Source organism: Emydura macquarii, unplaced genomic scaffold (assembly GCF_026122565.2).
Source record: "Emydura macquarii macquarii isolate MOO-44397 ecotype Brisbane River unplaced genomic scaffold, CSIRO-AGI_Emac_v2 contig_2768, whole genome shotgun sequence".
NCBI classification, from domain to species: domain Eukaryota; kingdom Metazoa; phylum Chordata; order Testudines; family Chelidae; genus Emydura; species Emydura macquarii.
Genome location: NW_027132905.1, coordinates 45,897,116 through 45,919,432, shown reverse-complemented (window position 1 = coordinate 45,919,432; position 22,317 = coordinate 45,897,116). Strand labels below are relative to the sequence as shown.

The 22,317-nt window shown below is 40.8% G+C and overlaps 1 protein-coding gene across 1 annotated transcript in view; it reads right to left on the bottom strand.

Moving 5' to 3' along the window:
* PEX14 (peroxisomal biogenesis factor 14) overlaps positions 1-22,317 on the bottom strand; it is a 91,767-nt gene that overhangs the window by 27,971 nt on the left and 41,479 nt on the right. The window contains exon 3 of the mRNA XM_067567389.1: positions 18,579-18,663. Coding sequence (XP_067423490.1) covers positions 18,579-18,663 — 85 coding nt within the window. The remainder of the gene's footprint in view (positions 1-18,578; positions 18,664-22,317) is intronic.

Below are 22,317 nucleotides of genomic sequence, written 5' to 3'. Positions count from 1 at the left end.
AAACAAACTAAATCCTCCCTATTTTCTACTGATTAAATATTCTCATGAAATGAGTATTGTCTTCAGAAAATTGGATCAAAGTATTTTCACCCTGAACAAGAGACTGGCTGCTGGTTTAGTGCATCTTTAAAAGGAAAACCAGGAACAAGTGCTGCAACTTTTCTTCTTTGTTTCTAAATGTGAGAAGTTCAAAATATACAAAGAAAAAGTTGCTACTGGTCACTCAGTGGTGTGTCTCTGTGTGTGTGCGAAAGAGAAAGACACCACACACATATTGTGTGTTTTCCTCTAGTTATCTTCTATTTTAAAAGTTGCCCCTTGTTAATGCTATTTCAAAAGGCAGCAGCAAAAAAAAAAAAAAAAAAAAAATTTTTTTTTTTACAAAATAAAAAAAAAGGAGCACACAAGAAAATAGTAGATCTCTCCCCTTAAGAAGCAGGAAAAAGTTAGAGCATCTTCTCAAATGGGTATTTTGGGTAAATACCCCATGCACTAAGATACCCACAAAATATACTAAATATAGGAGGAAAAAAATCAACACAAAGGCAAAAGGACACTGGGTTATTGCAAAGCATATCACAGCATAAATCACAGCATTATAAGCTAGTACAAAATGTATTTCACTGGTGGTTTAAAGGAAAGGAGACACGTTTTGCCTGTCATAAGAGAGGTCAGGTCTTCCTCTTCTAATGCAAAGAGAGTTCTCCATTTGTATGAAGTATGTTATCTCTGTTCCACCCAAGAAAAAGACGAAGCAAAGGCTTCCGGTACTAAATTATACATTTCAAGGATCCAAATTAGATTAGATAAAGCACTAGAAATAGAGTATAGGGAACAATCCTGGAGGAGGAGTGGTTGGATAACATGATGTAATATAGGACGTCTTCTCCATTTCAGAATTCTTTGAGGCTGCCAAATATATCAGTAGCATGGCCTCAACAGGATTTGGACTCATCACCTTTGAACCAACAGACTGCTTACTTTGGTAGCCACAGATTTTGCTCCAGATCAGACAAAACTAGGGTCATAATCTCAACCAGATGAGATAGGATCAGAAGTTCTCATGGTCTTAGTTACAGAGCTCAAAACTTTGTCCCTAAGTGTGGTCAAATTCCTATGTCACTACTTATATGCAAAACCAGACAGTCTCTTAGCTAGCTCCTTCCAAGGAGGAACTTGTCTACTAGATGTACCAAGTCTTTCTAGGTAGTGGTAAACCCAGCAAACAACACAGAAGTGAGCTACCTGTCTATGTAATCTATATTGAGATTCCTTTAGTGAGAGATAGGGAGAATTTCCAAACCTCCTCTTCTGTGTCTATTTTTAGGTCTCTTGCCTACAGCCTTTTATTTCTATCATCAGAAATTTGATAACAGAATGACCCTGGGACAAGTAAGGGGAGAAGACAGTTTCTGCCCACCACAGATAGGCTTCATCTAGCATGGAAGCGAGAGTATCTGGCTAAACTGGAAGCTAAAGTCATAGCAGAGGGCCGTGAGGCAGCACAGGGCACCCTCTGACTCAGAGAGGAGATGGCCTGAGACTGCCACACGCAGGGCCAAGAGCCTTGAGATAACAGAAGTGATTTTAAATGCAGCTCCACACTGGGATTATGGGAGTCGATGGCAGGAAGCCAATTCCGAGGTAGAGTAATTTACCAAGAATTGGAGATGATCGAGACAAAATCTTTGCAGGAACATTTGCTTGAGGGCCAGCTTGTACAATCCACCCCCTAGAAAGCCCAGATAACAGAGGAGATTAGATGATAACCTAATAAGCCTAATGCTCTCATAATATAACATTTGCTACCACTACTACTAGGCCTCCTTGGAAATGGGGCTCTGTATTCAGAGAAATGAACACCTGATGCGCCTAGTGGCTAATTCCTGTTCCAAAACATCATACTGCGGTCTGTGAGCCCTTGGTCATGGACAGTTGGCAGGTCACATGCTGCTGATTCCTCATTACTTTATGTGTATCACAGTAGTGCCTAGAGCCCCCAACAGAGATCAGAGCCCCATTAGGCTTGGTGCTGTCCATACAAATAGTGGAGAGAGTGTCTGCCCCAAAGAGCTCACAGTCTAAACAGACAAGATAGAGCAAGGATAAAGGAGGAAACAGAGACACAGGGAAGGGAGGTGACTTGGGCAAGGTCACACAGCAAGTCAGTGGCAGAGCTGAGACTAGAGCCCTCTTCCCATGAGTCCTAGTCTAGTGTCCTGTCCACAGGACCATGATGCTCCTTTTTTCCAAGCTCCTACTATAGGCATCAAAACAGTCTAAGTACCTGTAAAAGTTGCTGGAACAAGGAGAGGAGGCCAGCCTAGTTACCTCCATTACAGCTCCTGACTAAAATAATAGGAAGAGGAAAAGAGGAGGAAGTAACAGGAGGTCCTGCTGGGGATTTTAGACAATAGCAGGACCAGACACTGGCGGGAGAAGAGCAGGAAACCAGGAAGCATGTGAAGGGGAGCCAGTGGGCAGATTATGAAGGGGAGCGAGTATCTGGGCAGAGCATGAAGGAAACAAGAGGTCAGGGTACTTAGAAACTGGTCAGCATGTACAGGGAGCTGGAAGCCAAGACCTATACACCTATATGCAGGGAAACAGGAACCAAACAGCAAAGAGGAACGTGCATGGAGAGAGCAGTGGAGAGAAGGACTCTATCTGTTGGTTGTATCCACCTGCTTTTTCTTGTCTTTTACTTAAGTTTGTAAATTCTTTGGTGTGGGGATTCTTGTACTGTGTCTGGACATCACCAGCACAAAGAATAAACAACAACAATTCATGGAAGGGGAAGATGAAATTAAGAGCAGATAAAGACACAGTGTGATCACTGGTTTGGTTGGGTTTTTTTAAGCACAAAAGCTAGTTGCATTAAACACAATTAAATTACAGCAATATTTTCCTAATTCTACTTTTCCAGGTAAGCAATTGCAATCATTTTCACTGGGAGGCTGTGTGACTGGAAATGAGACTGGATGGTAGTCCATGAAACCTATTCTTTGCTAAAGTGGAAACCATGCTAACAACTCATGTTCCAAAGGATCTAGGAGGATAAGACCATTTATTCTGGTTATGGGCTCACTTCTCTGATATTTGAATAATTTTTAGTCCACACAACATACAAATTAACCAGCTGTATTATCAAGGGGGGAAGGGGAAAAAGAAAATCCTCACCAAATCTTAGTTTTAAAAAATTAGCTACAGAAAGCAGCATGGCTGCCAATCTTAACAAGAAACAGAAAGGTTGGAAAACTTTAATACATTTCCTTACCGTGAAACAAATGTCCATCCTTAAGTAACGCCTTAAAAGATATTTAGTAGCAGAGAATGATTAAAAGGATCCTGACGTTTGGCTGCTGTACACTCTGGGAGAGGTGGGGGAGGAGAAGATGTCAGCATTTTGGGGGTACAGAGGAGAAAGCTTGAGGTTCTTTTTTCAAAATCAGGAGAAACAATAAAAAGCAATTTCAGAAGGAATTTTTTTTTAAATCTTATCTTTAGAATTAAAATATTAAACTATATTTCCAACTCATATGAGCTGATTCAATGGCCAACTCTGAAGCCTTTCTATTTGCAAGGTGGCTCACTCCCAGCACTGAAAATTGAAGGCACTGACCTCCAACAGTCTAAGGTAAGAGAATTGTTGGTCACATACGGACCTTTCTTCAAAGTTCCCATGTAAGATCAATTAACTTGAAGAGGGAACGTTTTGAATGGTGCAGAGGAGGGGCATCATTTTATAGATCAATAGATTTGGTTAGCTCTTTTGGTCAGGAATCAGGATTCCCTTGCTGGAAAGTGATTCTGGAGTTCACCATACAATTGTCCCCAAACTTTCATGATGAAACTTTTATAAAAATTCCGGTTTCTTGTATGAGTTTATCTACTTATGCCATGTGGTTCTACATCTCTTGAAAGACAGAATGAATTTGGATCAGAAAACTCATGTCGATCTGCGGGACTGGAAGACTAGTATGACATTCCAGACCCAGAGTTTTTGAAGTCCGAGTTTTCAAGGTAACAAATCTTATAAAAGAACTGGTGATGGCTTGCTAGCAAACTCCAGCCATATTAAAGAATAATTTAACAAGATTTGTTAGGATATCTGAGGTATAGCAGAATTTTTATATAGAAGAATGAGAAATCTTGTCTTCAGTTGCCATTTCTGGTTCTTTCTTTTACTCTAGAATTTCTGATGGCTTCTAATGCACTAGCAAGGGCACCTGGGATATTTTACATTACACAATGGCTGTCAAGAAGTACGCTCTACAGCCTAAGATTAGAATGTATTTGCCCTGATGTTACTTTCTGCCTCTTTTACTATCAACATTTTAAACTTTACAAAGGAACCAAATAAACAAACAAATCAGCCTAGGCTAATATCAGGAGAAAACGTATAAAATGTGTAGCTGTTGACCCTTTTAAGTGTGCGAGAGGCACTGAGACACACCAAAGGCACACTGTGTCACACACAACACTGCCATATACATTATGCCGTTCTTACATCAGGAAGTGTTGCTATAATGGGGGTGAGCACAATAACCTACTACTACCCATTCCCACGTGAGATGCCACGTGAGAAAGCTCTAAAGAAATGAACACAGGGTTGGGAGACAGGAACTAAAGAGTTCTAATCCCTTCTCTGTCAAGATTCCCTCTATGGCCTCATGTAAATCACTTCACCTTTCTACCTCAGTTTGCCCACTTATAATATGGGGATAATGTTGTACACCTCTGTACTTCACCAAAGTGTTGAGGGGATTAAATTGATAAGGAAAAATGCATCTAAGTGCTAGGTATTATTATAGTACCTCTGGTTTGCATCTTTCCAAAAGTTAGAGACATGCCAATATAATATGAAGAGACATGGCAGCTAGTATTCATTACAGATTACAAATCATCCTGGTTTCTCTGTTCTTTTTTGTTTTAGATGCTTTTTTTAAATGCCATTAAAACAATGTTTGCTGAATGCTAGTAAAAAGCTAGCCACGTGTTAAATTAAAGGCTGATGGTGCCAATAAAAATGTTGAAATACACTCTATTTAAGAGGTAATCCTACTTTGTAATTTTAAAAAATATTTTTAAATTATATCTATCTGCCCTTCACAATTCTGTTGGTTACCTCACATCCATTTAGAAAACAATTATCTATGTCATCACACAGGATGCTCATCACAGGTGGGGGATAAGAAACAGCAGCAGATTAACTTTTAAAAAACAATTTTGTATTTGGGCTATGTGTACTTAGTAATAAAGGAAAAGGGAAGAAAGGCAGAAAATACAGGGCACATGCCAGTTGAATGGAAAATGCTCCATTTAGACACAAGAGTGGTTTTTTTTATGAGTCTTCAGAGTTCTGGAGAAAATTAAAGAAATCTGGATGAAATGCGGAAAAGACAACTCATGCTGACAATAGTAAACATAACGAGGGTGAAGAAGTGGAAATACTATGGTGACCACACATACGCACACAGCATACTGGAGTGGTAAGGTATAAAAGGAGTTTCATCATTGCTCTCTCCGGGCATACACAAAACATGCTAACAGCTTCTGGTTCTCTAGGGTTTCAGTTATCATGCCAAACACACCTCTGGAGTTTTCTTATTTGTATATTAAAAGCCTTTATGCATTTGGGTTCTATTAGAATCAGGTTCCTGGGCTGAACACTCAATTGTCACTTCAAGATTTGCTTTCCATGAACTGTGGCTGTTTTCTGCCAGCAAACTCATTGGCTGGAACCTTCACAGAAAGCAAACGCAAGAGAGGCATCAACATGGTCGAAGTAAATTCGTTTAAAAACTGGTGTGAATATTCAGAAACATTTGTGTGTATGTTACTGAGCATACATATTAGACTAGATAGTGGGACTGCTGGAGGGGCTGGAGAGTTTCCAGTATCCTTTCACATTGTGCCAGGACAGGTCTTGGAGTTCTGTTGTCTGGAAATATTCTCTAGACAAATAAAGCATCTTTCAAATATAGTGGGGAATAAGAAAGGGTAGGCGGACCCTAAACAGGAAACCCTCTCACTTAACAGGGAGCCAAAATGCTAACTCCATCTCTCAGCACATGGGGGTGCACAAACAGCTTCCCCATTATCTGCACAGAGCTGGGCTCAGTGATAAAGGGGCAGGAAGGGAAGGCTTTGCTGATCCCTGTCACTCTGTATCAATCTGAAAGCTACATCCTTGAAGTGCAGGAACTATGCCAGGCACAGGTGGACCACTCTCTGTTGCAGCGGAAGCTGCTGTTTGATGTGATGTTTAAGGGGCAGATCTCTATGCAGTAGCTTCAGCCTTGCTCCCTGGGGATCCCTACCCCCACATTCTTGAGTGCCAACTCCAAAGACCAGATAGAACAACTTACCCTTTACAGTCATTGCAGTATATGAAGTTCATCAAAATGACTCCATTCTCTTCTTCCCCCATTTTCTCCCTAGTTTTAACAGTTCCTCTCGCCAGTCCCATGTGGGCCTGGCATGAAGCAAGTTCTGCCTTTATGATGCAATACCTGGGACCAGGTGAGGCCAGGACTCCTCTGATAACTTAACAAACAGGGCAACAGCAGCTTGTGTTCTTATTGACAGCACACAGGTGCTAGTAAATACCAACCCCTAGAGTATTCGCTGTAAATACATAGCCACCTCCCCCACAGCTCCTAACACACACGCTCGCTTTACCCGACACTGAACTCACACCTCACAAACAAATTATTTAACTACTCTTTTCCCCAAGGAATACAGTGATCATTTCAAATGCAGCTCCCTGCTCGCCTCTCACATACACGCAAGAGCCTGATAGGTTAAATGCTGCCATTTAATTACAGTAATGGAAGCTGCTATTTTTTGGTTCCCCTGAACTTGTCTTCTCTCTCGCTCTTTTTAAACACACTCAGAGTCATCTTTTAAACATGTATTTTATATTTCTGGGTTTAACAGTTGCGTGTTCCTGGTTACTCTAGGAGTGGGAGCAGGGATAGTCTTCACTTAATATACGAGAAACTGGCCTTTTAAATGCCTCAAAAAAGCCCAAAGAAAAGGACTGGGGGAAATGTAGCAGAAAGGGGCAAATGGCAAGCGCTGTAGAGACAGCCGGCCCTTTCATCTACTTACAGGATTCAGTTTGGACTGTGATGAATACAACTAGTTACAAACGAAGCTGGGGCCTGTAGAAGGAAATATATAAAAATGGTCTGAGAAATTATGTTGTCTCAATATAATATATTGAGTTATATTGGCACCTTAGCACGATATGATGGTCTGAGGACAGGACTGGGAGCAAGGAACTCCTCAATTCTAACTCCAGCTCTGGCACTGACTCCCTCTTAACCTCTGTACCTCAGTTTCTTCATCTGTAAAATGGGGTAATAATAGTTTCTGTCTCCCTACCAGCAGCATCCTGAGGATTAACATTTGTAAAATGCTTTACAAATAAAAAGGGCTAACCAGCTGAGGAAGTACAATCAGAAAGGACAGTAGAAAAGGGGATAATAATGCTTCACTTCCACACAGGGTGTTTTGAGGATTAGCTAATGTTTGTACAGTTCAACATGTAAATAGCTCTAAAAATGCAGCGTATAAATTTGTTAACTTCCTGGGCATATTGCAAAGCATCTCCTCTTTCAGGAATTCAGGGAGGGGGCTGAGGGATTATTATAGTTTATTACTGGGGATGAGTATTATTGTGATATTATGAGAGTACGTCAATAATGATTTATGGATTTTATTCTTTGCATTGTATGATAATTAGAAAGAGCCTAGGAGCAAAGTACAAGCATTTTAAAGTCAAATTAAATGTTTTACAAATTCTCATGCCCCCGCATTCCTAGAAAATACCTGTCACCTACCTACACCTGTCCTACACTTTATCCGCTCCCTAAATGTGAAATGCTTCCATATCAATAAAGATTTCAGCCAACAGACAAGATCTAGATATTTGATTTGTTCAGTGGCCTCTGTGCCACAGTCAAATGTCCCAGCTCTTTGTGCTGGGGCATAGCCCAGCCTCCCTCTGTAGTAAGGCTACCTATTAGTGACCCTACCCACCCCCACAATGGAATTTTAAAGGTGAGGAAGGGCAGTAGAGGCAAAGACAAATTTAATTTTGTTTATCACCATAAAAAGGGACATTTCCACATGGACAGCAAGGACATGAATATCATGTGTATGCAGGGTAAGAGGGGGAATTATAAACGCATTTTTGGCGAAATTCAATAAAGCTGATTCCACTGCATAAGGTCAGCAATTTACTTTAAAAAATGATATGATTGCAACTTTTAATATAACCCATGTATTTGCTGCAAGATGCTCTAGAAGATTGTGTAATGTAACCATCTGACCACTCCAGAGGAGCAGAGATCACCCCATTTACCCTTTATTGTCTTGATAAAAGCAATGCACATTTGCACAATATGACAAAGTCAACAGCTTTTACTTAAGAGAGCCTCAGATTTAATGGAGAATGAATTCCCCTCTCTGATCCTAGGGCCAAAGGTCCACTCTGGGCTAGGCTCCAACAGGAAGAGCCAGAATGAACGAACTCAAGACTTAATTCCACTCTTATCCACTGAGGGTCCTCCCTCAGGTTAAAATTAGAGAGGGAGTGGTGGGGATCAGAAAAGAGAATCAAGTAATGTGATTATAGCAACATGGTCACTCAGTCCTTGTCACAACAAGAGATGTGGTCTATTACACAACATAATTGTAGTCCAGGAGAGCCCATAGACTAAATTAATACAGTGACTTAATTCATCTCCCTCCTCTCCCCCCTGGACAGGCAGCACCAACATGAATGGGATGGGTTTCATCAGAAGAGCACATGGGATGCCCTAGATTATATTCCCCACTCTAGCCCGAGTGAAGGGGGCTGTGTCTCCAGAACTGGAAGAGAGGGTTCATTCATGAGTGGGCCAGAAACTGAATTGCCCTGGGCTGGATGGCTAGGGAGACTGAACTCCTCCTTCCACCCAAAAATATATTTTTATACCAGCGTGCACAGATCTCTTTGACTGTCTGAAGGTGAAGCTTGCTTCAAAGGTTAGAGCTCTAGGGCTAGATTAGGATTGCACACAATCTGCTTGAGCCCTGGCATTCTGACATTCAAAAGTTTGTGAACATCCCCTGCCTCATACAATTGAGGTAAATTCTCTGTCTCTCTGGAAGTGTGGTTCTTATTGCATTAAGCAACTTCAAAAATCACATATTGCAGGATACACACTTATCTAGCAACTTCCACCTGAGGATCCCAAATCACTTTACAAATGTGAATGAGTTAAATCTCAACATGCCTATGAGGTGGAAGTAATTATCATTATCCCCATTTTATAGAAGGGGAAGCTGAGCCCCAAAAAGATTAGGTTACTTGCCCCCAGTCAGCAAGAAGTCCATGGAAGAGACGGGAATAGAACCTGGATCACGTGACACCTGGTCCTGAGCTTTTACCATCAGACCAGCCTCTCTCTAGCCTCTCTATATTTATTCTCTCACTCAAGGATAATCCACAGCTAAATTTGCTAAATATAGATACATCAAAAGATGACTTTCCTAACTGCCACCGCTGCAATCTCAACCTAGGATCCTAGGGTCTGAAGATCTAGCCTTGTTCCCTCTGCCCATCATCATCAATACCAAAGATCCCAGGCTCAGAATTCAGGTGACAATTTGATCCAGAATGGAATCCAGATCACTCTGCCAGAGTGCTGTTAGCTCTGCAGTGCTAACAGGAATGGACACATGGTTTTGACAGTAAACAAAGCAAGTATGACTCAAAACACACACAGGAAGCAAAAGGAGCTAAATTTTGCAGTCACTTTTAACCATTTTCACATTACATAGTTATTGTCAGACGGCCAAAATGAAAGTCACTATTAAAATAGTAACATAAAATAAAGACTACAGCTGGAGCATTCACAACTTTCTGGGCACTGTCTGAGTGTTCTGGACACTATAAATTTATTCCAATTTGCTAATACTTTGCAAACTATTAACACACAACAAAGATGTTGATGGCCCCTGCTCCACTGAAATACTAATGAATTTTCTGGATAACAAGTGGACTGGGAGAAATGGGAATTGTGTCTGATTCTTCACTCACTGTACTGTAAATTAAATCAGCTCCCTTTTTCTGTGGATTGCACATTTAAATGGTTCAAGCATGTCACAGGGTGAGCCTGAAGTAAGAGAGAGGCTATTACCACTAATATGACTTGTACCCTCTGTTATGGAACAAATAAATGAGCATTTAGAGGATGTCAAATCTGTGAGTCTCTCTCCCTCAATGGATTCTTCTGCAACGTCATTAAAACATCAAATGGGTGCCTCATGCAGTGCACTTTCAAGAACCTTGCACAGAAACCAGAGGAAAAACTCACAGCAATTTTCATCTTTTCGACATGAAACTGTAAAGCACTTATCAAACCCCACTGGAAATGTTACTTAAAGGGTCATGCTCTCAAGGTTGGTGGGCCCTAAGTTTGCCCTGCCTTTTTTTCTCTTCTGTCTTTTTGCAGGTCCAAGTGGGGTATCCCCTCGTCAATCAGCAAACGCTTCAGTTCAAAGCCAGCAGCCTAGCACTCATTAGCAACTCTGCAAGCAAGAAACAGGGTGTGCTGCCTTGCTCCTGGGAGCAAGCCTACAAAAACGAACAATTGGGTACTTATTTGGTTTCAGGAAGAAATTCCGTAAAGAAGCAGTTCAGTTTCAAATAGAGCTAGTCAAAAATTGTCCAAAAAACATTCTTCCATTGGAAAATGCTGATTCAACTACAGTGAAACATTTCACAGGAAGATCTCAATTTCAATGACATTTTCAATGAGAAGTTAGAGAAACATTTTGTTTTGATGACATCAAAATGTTTTGTTTCCATTTTATCATTTTGACTTGTATATTATGTTTTATCACATCTGTTCCTTATATTATAAATTATAATAGTAAGAAAATATTTTTGAATACCTTGTTTTGCAAAAAGTTCTGAATTTTCAACTTTTCATTCCAATTCAAAATCCCAGAATTTCCCATAGGACAGAAATTTCATTTTTCAACCAGCTTTAATTTCAAGCTTATATGGTGTTCTACATAGGGATTTAAAAAAAAATTATTAAGCATCCCTTGACCACAGTGGGGTTTCAAAATCATAGAGCTCATTTCTAAAGTCTCCTGACCAGAACTAAATGTTTAGAGGCATTCACTATGCTTCCCAGTCCCATGCTTGGATGATTTTTCAACAATTGATTATATTTATGCTAAGCAAAATCCATGAGTCTGAGCATAAAATGATCTCTTGCAATGATCAGGAAGGATCTCCTTCTTTTGTCTCTAGCATCCACAGGTGGCTATCCTGGAAGTTGCATGTTCTTTGCCATCTCCTGAATCACAGGTAGTGGCCATAATCAGAGGCAGGATGTGAATCATTCTCCCCATTTGTATGGGGATACAATTACTTGCCCCCTACCTTTCTTCCAAATCTTGGAGAAAGGGGAGAGGTGGATTTTATATCCCTCATCCTAAAGGCTCCACCTTTTTCCAAAAGCTCAGCAACCCTAAGGAATAGCCCCATCTAGACTCCCCAGGATGTCCTAACAGTTGATTGGTTGGTAAAGTTTTGCTGGCTCTGCTGCTGCACATCTCCTCTTGGCACAAAGCTGAGAAAATCTGTAGAGTTCATGACAAGTTCAGATAACACAAGCAGTGGGGAAATTGATGGAGGAAGAGTCAGCATGATGAATAGGCTGGGACAGAACAGCAGGTGACGGATATGCACATGCGAGACTAGCAGGATAGGGAGACGTCTCTTTTTAGCAGATGGATGGAGATTCTCAATCACTTTCAGAAAAAAATTAAACTAACAATATAAAGCTGTGGTCCTAATCTCCAACTCATAAATGCATTTGTACTACTGTGTCATGAGCAACCTGGAGTAGGAATCTTTTCTGTATATGCTGAACATTACCAGCACTGGGCAAACATTAGCAGAGTGCCAAGAGCAGATGTGACTGCAGATAACTTGGATTCAGATGGGAACAGTTGCAAGTTTGCTAGTGCTGAAAAGTGTTCATTCTCTCACTCTTCAATCTATGGCTCCCTACTGAGTTCCTAGGTACCCCATCAGATCTCACAAGATAAATAGGATCATGTTGGCTCAATACGTGGTAGCAAGGCCTTCAAAGACTACAACAGTAGTGCAGAAAGGGGTGTTGGGTACTCCTTCCTCAAACTTCATAAGAAGCCACTGTCCCAAAATAGTGTAAAGGGATACCGGGGCTGTGCCTTTCATATGAGAGATAAAATAGAGAACCTGACTCTCTGGGGTCACTGAAGATGCCATGGTACCTTTCAAGTATCTTAGCAAATTTTTAACTCAGGTAATTACATTCTACATCCCCACCAGTCTCCCCCTGCTAGATTACTTGAATACAGTATTCTTCATGTCCTGTCTTAAAATGCCTGCAATAGTGTTAAACTGCTGCGGCATTCTACCTTGGAGGTGGCTTCATTTCAATGGTAGGTGAAGTGATCTCAGCATAATCATTTTATGCCGCTCAAGAGGGTGCTGAGGGTGTGAATCAGCTGATCGGTATAATGTGTTCCAAGAGCCTCAGATGAAATGCACTAGGAGATGTAGAGAATTATTTGCTTTGCAAATACTCTGTTTCTATGGGAAAGTACCATCTTACCTCTCTTTAGCACTTACGTTTTATCTGTTTGCAAAGGTTTTTATCATATCTGAGTGTTTCAAACTTCTGACTTCTGACTTACTGTCTGGAGGAAGGATCCTCTCTGGTTTGGGCCATTCCCTCTTACTCTGGTCTGAGGCTGTTGGCTCCAGTTGTATTGTATGCATAATATACTAAGTATTTGCATTTAATTGCAAAAGAAGCTAAAGTTTCTAACAGCCAAATTTTCAGCTCTGGCCTCTTGCTTCCCACCCCTTTTTTGTTGTCCATGCTATTTATGGAGTCTGCACAGCCATTTGCACACACCACTTAGGCAGCTGGGCAACCAGTTATCCAATCTGCACATGCCATAAGGCATAAGCAACCACTAGCACAATCACTGCATGCACAGAAGAGGGCACAGAAAAACAAGACAGGCTGAAAATCTGTCCCTTAATGCCTTACCTCCATTTCTTGTCCCTCTCTTTCTAAATCCATATCCTGCTAAGTCAGGAGCAAATGACAAGACATCCAATGACTCTTGACTATAGTCTGGATCTATAATCCCATCTACATGTCCCTGAGTCAAGCTAAATACGTCTTCAGAAGCTGGAGGAAAGGACCTCCACAATCTCCCTGGAATGGGTGGGTCTTGGCAGCACATTACTAACTGGATCCTTTTGCATGACTCCGTTGACTTGCACTGCATTTTGTACTCAAGGAAAAGCTTTGTAAAAACTGCTCAAGCTTCACTGAGATATGTTAAAGAATTAATCACAAAGAAAAGGTGGAGGAGAAAATTAATTTTAGAAACACAAGAGGTTACTTTCCTTTTCCTCCCTTTTCTGGAGGTGGGGGAGAAAAAGCCGTTTTTTAATTTTCATTTTCATCCTGGGGGCAGAAGCTGGGAGCTGTCCAGTCGATAACCTGGCCATCAGAACAAGGTTTGTAATTAAAAGGTCAGTGACCTGGAAAGCTAGGGCCTCACTCTCAGGGCTTCTCAGTAATGATGGAGCTATTAAATTAAGACTTATGAAATCAATGCTAAAAAAGCTTTCATGGTAACAAGATTCCATTCAAGGACATGCAAACTGCCTCATGAAATGGACTTAAATTATAAAAAAGGAAAGTAATAAAAGAGGGTTAAATTGAAATCTGCAGAAGAATTTACTCCCTTTAAAACTCTCCAGTCGCAGGCTCTGGCCCCTCCTCTCCCATCCTCAAGGTGATCCACCTGGGTTTTCTGCTGTGGTTGGTCTTCAGCAAAGAGGTTGTTTAGCTGCTGGTGGGGTTTCATCTTCCAGGAATGCAGTTGATTAAAAGGAGGAAGAGAAGGGAACTGATTTTTGACAGCAGACTCCTGGATTCAGTACATTTGTTTCCTGGGGAGTAAATACCTTTGGTCCTTTTATGAGGTGCGGCACTTAAAACTCCATAATTTATGCATCGCCTCTTTACCAGCAGCTTTGGAGCCTGTACCTCCAGCTGCCTTCTATCCTTCAGTCTGACAACCACCTCCCATTTCTGTCATCCTTACTTAAACTGCACTGCGAAAGCTGTGTGGGACCCACAGCCACAGAGCCATGGAAAAACTTCTGTATTAACTTGCATCCTGCAAGCCGAGGTAACGAAACAGATTAATAGACCCAACGTGTTAAGGGCAAAACTTCCCACTGACATCCTACTCATCTTGTCAAACAGAAGCATGACTCCGTTTGGAAGCAGGTTGTCCATTGCACTATATATGAATATACAAAGCACAAACCAAAGTAATAAGTATTCTAAAGAGAGTTTCTGACTCCACAAATTTCTGGATTTACTTTTCCCCAATGTAATTCAACAGCGACCATAGTCCATCTAAGGTACTTATAAGGCCCCCATCACTGTAGTACCTGAGCAATCACAGCTTTAATGAATTTATCCTCCCTGCACCAGTGAGGTAGGGCAGGGCTATTCTCTCCATTTTACAAATGGGGAACAGAGGCTAAGTAAATTGCCCAAGGTCACACAGGAAGTCTATGACTGAGCAGGGATGTGAACATAGGCTCTCAAGCCACAGGCTGGGACCCTAACCACTGGACCATCCTTCCTTTCCAGTCAGAAGTTACACATTCAGAATGCAGTTTTAAGCTGCACGAGCTACTAGATGGGTAGTTGAGCAGTACAGGCCATCTGAGCCACAAGAGCTCAACAACAGACACATTTCCACCAGGGTTTAAACCCCACATGCTGTCTAATTAATTATTCCCCAGGCGCCACTAATTTTCTGTGGCGTGTCATCAACAGAATCAGCTACTTGGACAAAAAACAAACAGCATCTTTTTTTTTCCTTTTAGATACTCTGAAGGGAAACAGCTGCTTTTCCCCTTCATCTGAAGAAGTTCACAATAAAAAGGAGGAAATGTCATAAATTACACAAAATGCCAGTGTAAGCTTCAAAGAAAATGATAAATGATTCTAATAACTTCATGTTTCTCATTAATGTCTCTGTATTCAGAAAGTTTTAAAGTGTTCAAGACGATGCAGAAATCTCACTGAACTTCTGAAGGACCTTAAATCCAGGACACTTTCCTCACTGTCTCCATCATCATCAGGCTTATGACCCCACGCCTGTAATATACGACCCCCTAGCCCTTAAACAGGACAGAAATAGGCACAGCCTCCCACTACTACCACCCAGCTGCTGTTTCACAAGAAAACAAACCCAACCCAGCTGATAATTCTAAAGTAAGCTTCATTTCCCACTGAAATGACATGCACCTCTGGGACCACAATGTCTATATTAAATATTAAATAATATTTAATAAAAACAAAATTGGATTTGCCTTTTCAGGAAAGAGATGTTTATTTTTAAAAAGTCAAGATTATAATTCAAGGCAGTGCTTCACTGCAAGTCCCAACGTGAAATTTCCTAGCAAAGCTGAGACTGCAGTAGCTGGGAGTTCTCCCACTGCCAGTGCTCCTACCCCTACATGCCCTACAGCCACTCCTGCTGGAACAGACTGCAAGTAGGGTATCTGAAAGATCCCCCACAGCCGGGTATCTACCTCTTTCCATACAGCTCTCAGAAAGCCAAAGGTCCTACACCATTCTCTACAGCAAAATCTGCTGGAAGAAACTACGAATAGACCAATTGCAAAATCCTCCCAGGAAATGATGCCTTTGTATTATTCCCTACAGAGATATATACACAAAGCTATTTTTAAATAGGTGTTCATAGAATGTTTAATAAATATAATATAATATATATATAATATAATATAATATAATATATATGGAAGGAGTGCTGTCTAGGAGTTTGGACAGGGGACTGCTACTCAGGACTCCTGGGTTCTATTCTTAACTCTGTCACTGCCTCACTGCATGCCCTTGGGTCAGGCAGCTTAACCCTCTCAGGGCATGTCTACATTGCAATAAAACACCCATGGCGGGCTCATGTCAGCTGGCTACGGCTCACAGATCTCAGGTTGCGGGGCTATAAAATTGCACTGTAGACATTCAGGCTGGGGCAGAAGCCTAGGCTCTGGGACCTGTGGTAGGTGGTCTTGGTGGCCTGTGATATACAGGAAGTCAAATTAGATGATCCGGTGGTTCTTTCTGGCCTTAATCTCTATGTTTCTCAAAGTCATGAGATCCTCGATGAAACATGCTGTTGACTTGCACAGTAATTACTAACAAATATATGGACAGGATTTCTTCTGAGAGGATGAGTCTTGACATTTCTACTGCAGGAAGTCCTTGTAGAATATGTTTTACTAGAATTCAGGAAAAATACTGGACAGTTAGCTGGGATGTCAATGAGTAGATCTCAGAATGTAAATAGAATTGAATACTCAATCTTGCCAATTCTCCTTCATAATGCCCAGGGTTGAACTAATCACGTCTAGGCTTAGGAAAGAATTTTCCCAGTCCCTTACAGCACATTGGCAAGATGCACACATGCACCCCCCGTCACCCACCTTTGTTCTGGAGCACTGAGCAAAGGTAAAGTTATATGATCAGGTGGACAGATCCCACATGATCACATTTCCAATGATTCTTGGATGCAGACATTGCTGGACCCTATTCCTCCCTTTCTTCTACTGTTAAGTTTCCATATAAGCAATTAGTGCAAAGAGGGGGAGGGGAATTAACAAACAGGAACAAACAGTTCTACCAAACAGTTTCTCTTCTTTGGTAATTATTAGCCAAGTAATTCACAAGAAGAATTAGTCGGGCCACAGTGTCTCTCTTCCTCCTTCTCCCCACCCCTCCTCTTCTCCCAGTCAGGGATTTATTAAAATTAAACAGATTAGATAGAGCTCCTGATACTAAAAACTGCTCAGCGAAGCCTGCGGTGGGGAAGTGCAGAGCAAACACCAGAGACATTTGTCTCTAAATTGCTCTAAATACCTTCTGCAAATGAAATTCTAACCCAGCTACGTTGAGAGAGAAAATGAGGAATAACTGGTCATTGTCAGCAGAGGAGAAGATCAGGTGGTTATAATATTGCACGATATACTGGGGGCTAAGAATCTCTCGGCAACAATAGATTTTGTATCAGGTTACCCTGGGTAATCAGCACAGCTTTTAGGCTCAGCTTTCCCCTGCTTCATTGCTTCAAAGATAGAGTTGAAATCCCCAAGCTTTTATGATTAATTACTCCCCGTAGGTCCACATATTTCAAGAAAAAACTTAGAGCAAAGTGGCCAACAAGCTCCAAATTTTGACATATTGGCAAATCCAATGCCATCCTGATGCTAGAGCAGGGCAAACCATGCACATAGCAGAGTTGCACCCCCTTGGTGAGGTGTTCTGTAACTGGCACTAGGGCCAGTGGGGTAAGAGCATATTCAAAATGATGTACCTGCAAAGTACTGTCTATGGTAAAGCCGTTAGAACACAAGATGAGCAGGGGTGCCTATAAGTAGATTATCCCACGCCATCAATTCTCATGGATTCCACACAACAATTCATATCTCCAACCTGGCTAATATATTTCCGGAGTGTCTTACTTTCCATAGCTGAAGGTCTTTGGCTGAAGAATTTAATTTACACTGAAATATTCACAGCAATGGGTCTCCATTCCCACCCCTATTTCGGAGTTTGCACTTGCACCCCCGCCAGCACTTAAAATTACCTTTTCTAACTCTGTAAAGCATGAAATTCACTCCAGGGCACAAGTCTCCTTGTCACTGAAGTCCCACGCTAAGGCCTAAGTGATGGTGGGAATTCTTGGTTGGGCAATCTGCACTGGAATGAATTTCACCTGAAATGCACTAGTAAATTCCTAAATTGTTGTCTTAAAACTTCAGAACATCAAAAGAAAAAACAAAGTGAGCTCTTTTATAAATAGAAGGGAAAACTATTATCAGGCTGTGCCAAAGCAGGTTCCATTGGCTTGAGACGATATTCAATTTGTCAGGATCTGTTCTACTCCTGCTACAGAAAGGGCCATGCACAGTCAGTAATCTGCCATTTCAGGCTGAAAATGGGGCTGACCTCAAGCTTGACCTTAACCCAACATTGTTTACTCTTACCATGTCCCTGTTCCTTCATTCCCCTCTCCTGCTCTCTTCTGAACCTTTTAACCTACAGCTGGTCATTCTAAAGCCAAGGTCATTAAGAAGCTAGAACTGACCATCTAGCCTGTAACTCTAAACCGTCCTTGCTTCTGAAGACCTTTACTGGTCGTTAAGCCTAAAGTTCCCAAAATGTCTTCCATACCTCATTCTACAATGCCTAATTTAGTTCAAATATTACTTCTAACTTGAAGGAAGGAAAATGAAGCTGCCTTGCCCACACACACTAAAAATTTCCTGGGACAAGAGATCTTCTTCACCCTCAATCCCTAATTTTCCAGAGCAATAGCTCCTGGCCTATGCTCCCACCCCAGGCCCTTCTCATTAGTGCTAAGAACAGAGAATGAGACTGATGAGTCTGTACCTTTCTTCTTGAGAAACGCTCTTCTGGTTGCGAGCGGACTTTGGCGGACCCGGGAGTTCTGTAGAAACTTCACTGCTGTTGCGATCTGATTAGGGTGAGAGGATTGGAGAAACAGAAGAGTGAAAAGATCTGAGTTAAAAATATTCAAAATTCTGATTCTAAATAGTGCATCCTGAACTACAACACCAAGGCATCAAATTCAGCATCAGATGTTGACAGACCTGAACCAGACCCCAATCTGACTTTGGGGAATCTTTGGATCCAGATCAGTGTTTGTGGCTCAGACTCATCTCTAATCAAATAGTACAGTATTAATTTTGACTTAGAGAAGTTACTCCTTGAACATCTTTTACCAAGCTGAAACACTGCTTAGCATCCATTAGGATATCCTGAGTTTGTTATTAGCAGGTGAGAGGTTATTTTCCTTGTCCTGTCTCACAATTTAACCTACCAAAGACATAAAGATTAAGTTTTATTTTCCAAGTGACCAACTGGACAGGTAAGTGGTTATGTTTATGCTCTGCTGGGGTAGAAGCTATAGACAGCTTTGGTCTAAGAACTTTGACTTCATTATGCTCTAGAATATGAACTGGTAGGTGATTTAGGACTTAAAGACCCATACTTCCATAGAGTGTAAGGATTGGGATGACACTTCTTGGCACACACACCATAATTGCACACCCTTAAATGCCAGTAACAGGGCAAGTCTCCCCATACACCCACGTCTATCTGTCTCAAGCCTGTTCTGGAGGAATCACCATTAAGGATATGAGGGGAGTTGACTCTCCAAGGCCCATTCAATCCTTGGCCTCTCTGTTGATATTATCTACAAGGAGGCCAATCATGCGTCAGCTGAGATTGTGCTTCTGATGCAGTGCGCAGAGCTGAGACCCACCAACTCATTTCCCACAGTCTGCTGAGCAGCCACCACATTGTGACTACTATAGGTCATTGCACACAGGACTAAGTGAAAAGCTCCATAATCCATTATTAATCCCCTCAGCCATCCAGTTCCATACATGGTACATCCTGCTGCATTGTGAAAAAACATCTGATCTGCCTCTATAAAAGGCATCTGCTTTGGATGTGGCTCAGAGGGAGGTAACCTGCTTGAAGTTAACTTAGGAGACTGACATATCCATCCTGAGGTGAGAGATCGCTCCCTTCTTGCACTTAGATGAAACTGGCCTTCCATATACAAGGAAGAGGGGTGTGGATTCCCCCAAATGGTGACACCTATATTCCCTATAAGCTGTAGTAAATGCAAAAGAAGGAGAAAGAGGAGTTGCAGGTCTTCAGAAATGAAAGCTACAATGCAGCTTTTAGAGTTAAGATCCAAAATTATTTTCAAAGTTTTTCAAGACTGAAAATTTAAAAAAAAATCCAGTATCACTGTTGAAATGAACAAGTTTTACCTTGGTTTTGAAGTCAGCCCTTGGAACACGCATTTCTGGTCAGAGAGCAAAGTTCTGATGGGTTTAATGGCACTTTCAATGTACTCCTCAGTGCATTCCATCAATGTGTGTGTGTTTTTTTTTTTAAATTGCATCTCTTATTTCTTTAAATACATTAATCAGGCTAGTGTAGGCAAAACGGATCCATTGGACAATGCAATAAACATGAATTATCATCTATCCAACACGCATAATGGCTTAAAAATACATAATAGCAGGTGTAGTTTAAATGATTAGTTATTACACCTGTGGTGGGTCTGATTCAATTGGGGAAAATCATCTTTAATAGGTTAAAAGGTTTAGATCACCAAGCTTCCCTTAAAGTGGCTGTAGAGAGGGTATGATGGAGTACGCTGTCATTACTAATTCATTTAAGAAAAACGTGGGGGATACAGCAAAGAACAGCATAAATGAACGAATCCAATTTAAACATCAGGTAAAGCAGAAAACACCTTTTAAAAAAGCATGATAAATGAATTTAGAAGGGAGATGAAATTGACATCTTTATTTTAACGGGAATTTGACAAAGTCCCGGCACACTTCAAAGTTTGGGGGGAGGGGAACAGTTGGGGTTTTTTTAAGTTTACATTCAATAATTTCAAGTCATAAAATAATACAGCACAACACCCCACATAAAGTACATTTTGGTCTCCTTTATGTGCCGTTTGATCTGTCCCTTGGAAATGCAGGCGGCAGGCAAATTGCGCATTTAAATTGCACTGATATCATTCCACCCGATGCAGAAATATAAAGCACCCAAACTAATAACTTTAGGATAATATGCTGAATAAGAAAGATGCCCAAATAAGCAGACACATAGATGTGTGAACATACAAAAACCACTTTCCTTCTTATGTTAATTACTTGTTTCTTTGGGAACTCTTCCACACTCCTCTCCCGCTTCTAGTGAGCCAGTAACACAAAGGGCTTGTCAGACCCAGAATTTTGCAAGCTCTTGGATTCATAACGTTATAGTTTATACAAAAACAATTTTTTAATCTAAAACAAAACATTTTTCCTTCTGTTATTTTGTTAAGTATATCCATTTTTAATGTTATATTGATTGCAACTGTTTGTTGGGAGATATTTTTGTTGTGCAAAATGTAAACATTTCAATAAAAATATATATTAAAAAATAATAAACCTCCACATTTAAAGGACTAAATTATTTAAACTATTTGCTGTATCATTTTCCTTTAAGCTCTTTTCACAAAGGTCTTGATCTTAAAACAATAAGACAAAAATAACACCTAAAAATAAAACAAGCAATAAACTTTACAAAAACAAAGTCCTTAAATATTGTGCCTGACCTCCAAAATGCCTCGAGTGAGCCCGTGTTTCTCTAATTTAGAAGTCTGTTTTTGCTTTTAGAGAAGAGATACATTCTTCCCTTAGGCTCACCTCTATCTCCTTCATTTTCCTCATTTATCTTGCATATAAAATGTTCACCTGAAACAATTCTGGCCACGTTAACATGCCAATTTTTTAGAAGAAAGGACAAGAGAGCTTTCCTAACTTCTAAGGATCATTCTATTTGAACAAACAAGGACAACTGCAGTCCATTTAAAAAAAAAAAAAGACTTTTCAGTCTCATGCATAGATGAAAAATCATGCAGCAAACAGAATTCTGACTTAGCTGGTAACTTATTGTTCCATACTATTTCTGTAACATTTGTAACACTTGACCAAAATTTTCTAATATTAGGACATTGTCAAGTAGTGTGCATCATCATATCGCCAACTCAGATTCTCAGCACACAGTGGTCAGCAGACCACATTTATCCAGTGGATCTCTGTTGTTTATTTTTCTTAACGAAAAATAGTGTGTTCAGTTGTTAAAAGTGAATTAACACCATAATAAACCTGCTATCCCATCGGCACTTCTTCTGCAATGGAATCACACACAGACACACTTTTGATCAGAATTATTGGGGGGGAGGCGGGGAAGGGAATCCTGCAGCAGATCTTGTGCTGTTGACTTTTTAATTAGAAGATGAACGTGACTGTGGATGGGTTATATTTGTGCTCAGCCAAATTACATGAATTCAGGCAAATATTCCACCTCAATATCCAAGAAGTATCATGGTGACAGGAACTTTATTGCAGATGTTGTGGGAGTGCAGCAAGCTGGGGAAATTCTGAGCTAAGGTGCTGCACTTTGAGATTGGTCCAAGATCCCTCACCCATAACCCCAATCTCCCTCCCTCTTGTGTTGGTGAGATAGGTGAAGTCAGCCCTCTTTACTATTATGGTCACAACAACGGTGTTCTTATATAAGGAACCTA